The sequence below is a fragment of the Coffea eugenioides genome, chromosome 2 (genome assembly GCF_003713205.1).
Source record: "Coffea eugenioides isolate CCC68of chromosome 2, Ceug_1.0, whole genome shotgun sequence".
Classification (NCBI taxonomy): domain Eukaryota; kingdom Viridiplantae; phylum Streptophyta; class Magnoliopsida; order Gentianales; family Rubiaceae; genus Coffea; species Coffea eugenioides.
Window position 1 is genome coordinate 755,113 of NC_040036.1, and position 4,062 is coordinate 759,174.

A 4,062-nucleotide genomic window follows, 5' to 3' on the forward strand; every position below is an offset into this window, starting at 1 on the left:
AGAGAAAACGCGTGCCCTACGCTGATAGGAAGCAAATTGCATCGATGCACCCACCCCGCATCGTAAAGTCGTAACAGGCGCCGCCCCCCTGGCTGCTGCAAAGTGCCCAATACGACGTTGTTTCTGAAGGGACAAGCCGTGTACAGATGTACTACAGTGGAGGTCTTGGTCTTCCGCCAAAGTGTTTGGAACTTTGTATAGTAAATAATTATATTTTATTTACACACTGATTTACTTTCGTTCTTAACACATTTTTTAATTATTTTTTTATTTTACATACTTATATATATATATAACAATATTTTTTTACAAAATTACCTCAAATAATTTACAATTCAATAAATTACATTTACTGCCATTTCTCACTAACTCCTCCGTTTGACTTAGACATCATCCCACACATATACGATACATGTTTCTTTCTTTCTGGCCCGGCCTCCGCAAATCCGATCATAACGCGCTTTTTCTTGTCACTTCTTTCACTTCATCTTAAAATCAAAACCAAAGCTTTCTTAGGGTTTAAGATTTGAAGAATCAAAAGGAGGAGCTGTATAATTTTCTATCAGACCAAAAGAAATAATTTTTTTTTTAAAAAAATGCAGCAGCAGCAGCAGCCAACGCCGGCTCTCACTTCTTCTCCTCCTCCTTCCTTGCCATTTTCTCCTAATTCCATCACCACTGAGCAGATTCAGAAGGTACATTTTCACTTTTACTATTCCATCTTTTCCAAACCCTTCTCTTTTCCAACCATCAAGAAAATTCCTTTTACTTGAGAAGATGAAATTTATGTCAAGGATTTGACAAGATTTCCCGATGCAGCTTTGTTCCTTGAGTTTTATTACTTTTCCGGTTGGCTGGCTTGGACATGGACGTCCTCTGGTTTTTCATTACCAAATTTGAAGTCATATCCTTCCTCCTCCCATTCTATCGAGAAGAAATGAATAATCTGGATAGCTTCTTTCTTTCGGAATTTTTGTCTTGAAAATCTGATGCATCTTAGACGTCTTATTATGCCCTATTAAGTTTTTTACCCCCCAAGAAATAGATGGATAAATTGGTACCAATATCTTTATTATTTTCGCGATTAATAAATACTAGTATTGAATTACGTGACTACTGAGTGTGTGTGTTGATGACTGATGCAGTGCTTGGATGACAACAAAAATTTGATTTTGGCTATACTGGAAAATCAAAACCTTGGCAAAGTTTCAGAGTGTGCCCAGTAAGTTACTATTTTTTTGAAAAAAGCGTATTTGTTTGCATTGATCGTACATTGCCTCCCTCTGGTGTAAAGCTTCTTTTCTTCTTCTTTGCTTTCTGTTGTGGGATACATTTATCATTTGGGATAAGCCCTGTGGCCTTCAGCTGATGAATCCCTGAACTAGTCATCAAGTTTTCTTTGAGCATTTAGAGTCCTTGAATTGTCATTCTAGTTTCTTCTCTATAAAATCTTTCACGTTATGAATCGTATGGTATTCACTCGAAGTGTCCTCTTTAGAGCTTGAATCTATGCCACTAGATCCCTAAAATTGTCACGGGAAAATAATGTAGCTGAATTATGGCGTACCCAAATGATGTGTGATGAAGATAGTTATAGTAGTTGCTGGCACCAAGTACCTCTTCTATTCCACCCCCCCCCCCCCCTCTCTTTTTCTCTACCAGGGATAGGACCGTTTCAAAGTTTAGAATTTCAATAAGGAGAAACAAATGGAAACATTTTATTGTGATGCTTTCTCACATGAAAACAGTCCCATTGTTAAAAGTGCATTTTTGATAACGAGGTTTGACAAAATGTAGTTTAAATTTGAGTTCATCTATCAATCCTCATGTTACAGTCTCCATCTGTGCCTGTTACTTGTTTATAAATGTTGGAGAAACAAATAAGAATATAGTGGAACGAGCCAAACAGTTGTATAATTGTTGATGTGTATCTTGAGTAAAAGATCTCCAAGGATAGGCATCTTTACTGCTACTCATATTAGCATCAAGATTTGCTGAAGATGGGGTTGTTTAAAAATTAATAATATAATACATTGAGACCAGGGACTTAAATTTCATTAATAGTTAAACTTTCCAGCCAGCATGATATCACTAAGCAAAAATTGGTATCAGTAGTTTAGAATTGTATGAGTAGTTGAACTATGAAGGGTTGTTTTATCCAGCTGATATACTTGCTGAACTTTTTTATATATCAGCTATGCTAGTTTAAAGTTACCAAAGAATTATATCAGATTCATTGGCATTAAACCATTTTTTCCTCAGATGTCGAACTTTAGTAATTTCACTTTGAAATAAGATCTACGCTATTCTCTAATTTGCTGAATTTGTGTACAAGTTCTGTGTATGTCCTCTGATTTTGTCAGCTGCTTGAATCTGAGAGGAATTTGAAGTGCTAAGCTTTTAGCCTCCTTTGCCAGTACTTGTATTCAAGCAGAGCGTTCTTGACATCATTGTGACTTTGTGAATGATTAAGGTATCAAGCAGTCCTGCAGAGAAATTTGATGTATTTAGCTGCCATTGCTGATGCTCAACCACAACCATCAGCAACGCCTCCACAGGTGGGTTAAAGTCATTTAGTCTCATTGTTGATATAACTTCTTTCCAACGTCTAAGAATATGTTACAGCTTCCTTCAAGTTCTGGTGCTCAACAAGGAATTTATGTGCAACAAGCTCAAGCCACAACAATGCAGCAGCATCAAGGAGTTCCTGTTCAGAAGTTGCCCTTCCAGCTTAGTGCTCTCCGATCTCAAGATCAGCAACATCAATTGCTCCATTTCCAGGCACAGCAACAATTCCAAGGTCAAGGTGGTTCCAACCATGGCATGCATCAAATCATGCAAACTGGGCTTTCTAATTCAGGCAGTTTGATGGAGGGACGAGGCAGTAAGCAAAGTTCCTTGGATGCAAATTCTGGTGATGGCCAAGGAAAATGAGCTTTGGAACATTCGAGTCTTGATAGGGCTAGGGTTGAGAGCTTCGAAAGAATGACCATTTCATGTTAGTTTGTATTTAACCAGAGAATATTGCATCTTCTTCTATTTCCTTCATGAGTAAAATTCCCATTGGTTCTGCATTGTTTGCTCAGTTATGCTTTTCCTCCATTCTTTCTCACTTTTGAGGGGAGGTGGGATGGGCATGCAGGGTAGTTTGTTATCTTACAATTGCTTTGAAAAGAATACCAACTCCTCCTTGTTTGCTCTTTACCCCAGATAAACGTTGTCGTATTACCTACTACTATTGTTATAGATGCTTTGAAAGGTGGGATGGCTGACCTTGATTTACAGATGAGATGGTTATTCTCATGTAGGTCCCCCTAAGTTCTAAGACAAGATGCCTACGGCACGCCCCTCCTCTACTTAGGCCCTGACTACGCTGGCCAGAAGTCTAGAACTAGCTATTTTTACTGAGTAGGCAAACGAGTTGAGTTGATCCCAAGCAATGTCATGCTTGACTTCGAGCTCAACTTGATACAACAATGTTTGAGATCGAGCTCGACTTGGTCAAGTATGAATTTCTATGATTAAGTTTGATTTGCTAAGCCCTATGAGGCGTTTGAGATCGACTCGTTTGGGATCGAGTAAGCTCAAGTCTATTATATGTAATTTATACTATGCGTTTATATATATATATATTATAATACGTAATGCTTGATAAGGTTCGTCAAACTTTCGAACTTAACATATCAACGCTTGATATTCGACTCGTTTGACTAATCGAGCACTCGAGATCGACTCAAATTTAGTCAATGTCAAGTTAAGTCGATCATTTAACCAAACTGCTTACGAACAGTTTGGTTAGTTTATAGCCCTAATTCTTGCCAAATTTCCTTCATGAAGAATAGTAAGCCAAGATGCATGAATTTATGGCTTGTTTTCGATTGATTATTTTAGCTAATTATGATCTTTGATTTTGGATAATCAATTTTTCTAATATTTTTATTTACTTTTGTGTTCAAATTATAGATTTTTTTAATAACAAAAAAAGTTGAAAATCCATAATCAATAAAAGAGTAGCTTTAGCTGATTTCTAATTATTCTCCATAAACAATTTTGTGAAATATA

The 4,062-nt window shown here is 37.0% G+C and overlaps 1 protein-coding gene across 1 annotated transcript; it reads left to right on the forward strand.

Annotated features, from left to right (window-relative positions):
- The first annotated feature begins 437 nt into the window (after positions 1–437).
- Positions 438–3,085, forward strand: LOC113762186 (GRF1-interacting factor 2-like). Its single transcript, XM_027305507.1, has 4 exons — positions 438–695; positions 1,146–1,222; positions 2,474–2,558; positions 2,626–3,085. Exons 1-4 carry the CDS (start codon positions 597–599, stop codon positions 2,932–2,934), a joined length of 570 nt encoding a protein of 189 aa, XP_027161308.1. The 5' UTR covers positions 438–596; the 3' UTR covers positions 2,935–3,085.
- The last annotated feature ends 977 nt before the right edge of the window (positions 3,086–4,062 follow it).

Coding starts and splice junctions, on each gene's coding strand:
- LOC113762186 (XM_027305507.1), top strand. CDS start 597: ATGCAGCAGCAGCAGCAGCCAACGCCGGCTCTCACTTCTTCTCCTCCT. Junction 1,223..2,473: donor AAAGTTTCAGAGTGTGCCCA/GTAAGTTACTAT, acceptor TGAATGATTAAG/GTATCAAGCAGTCCTGCAGA. Junction 2,559..2,625: donor CATCAGCAACGCCTCCACAG/GTGGGTTAAAGT, acceptor AATATGTTACAG/CTTCCTTCAAGTTCTGGTGC.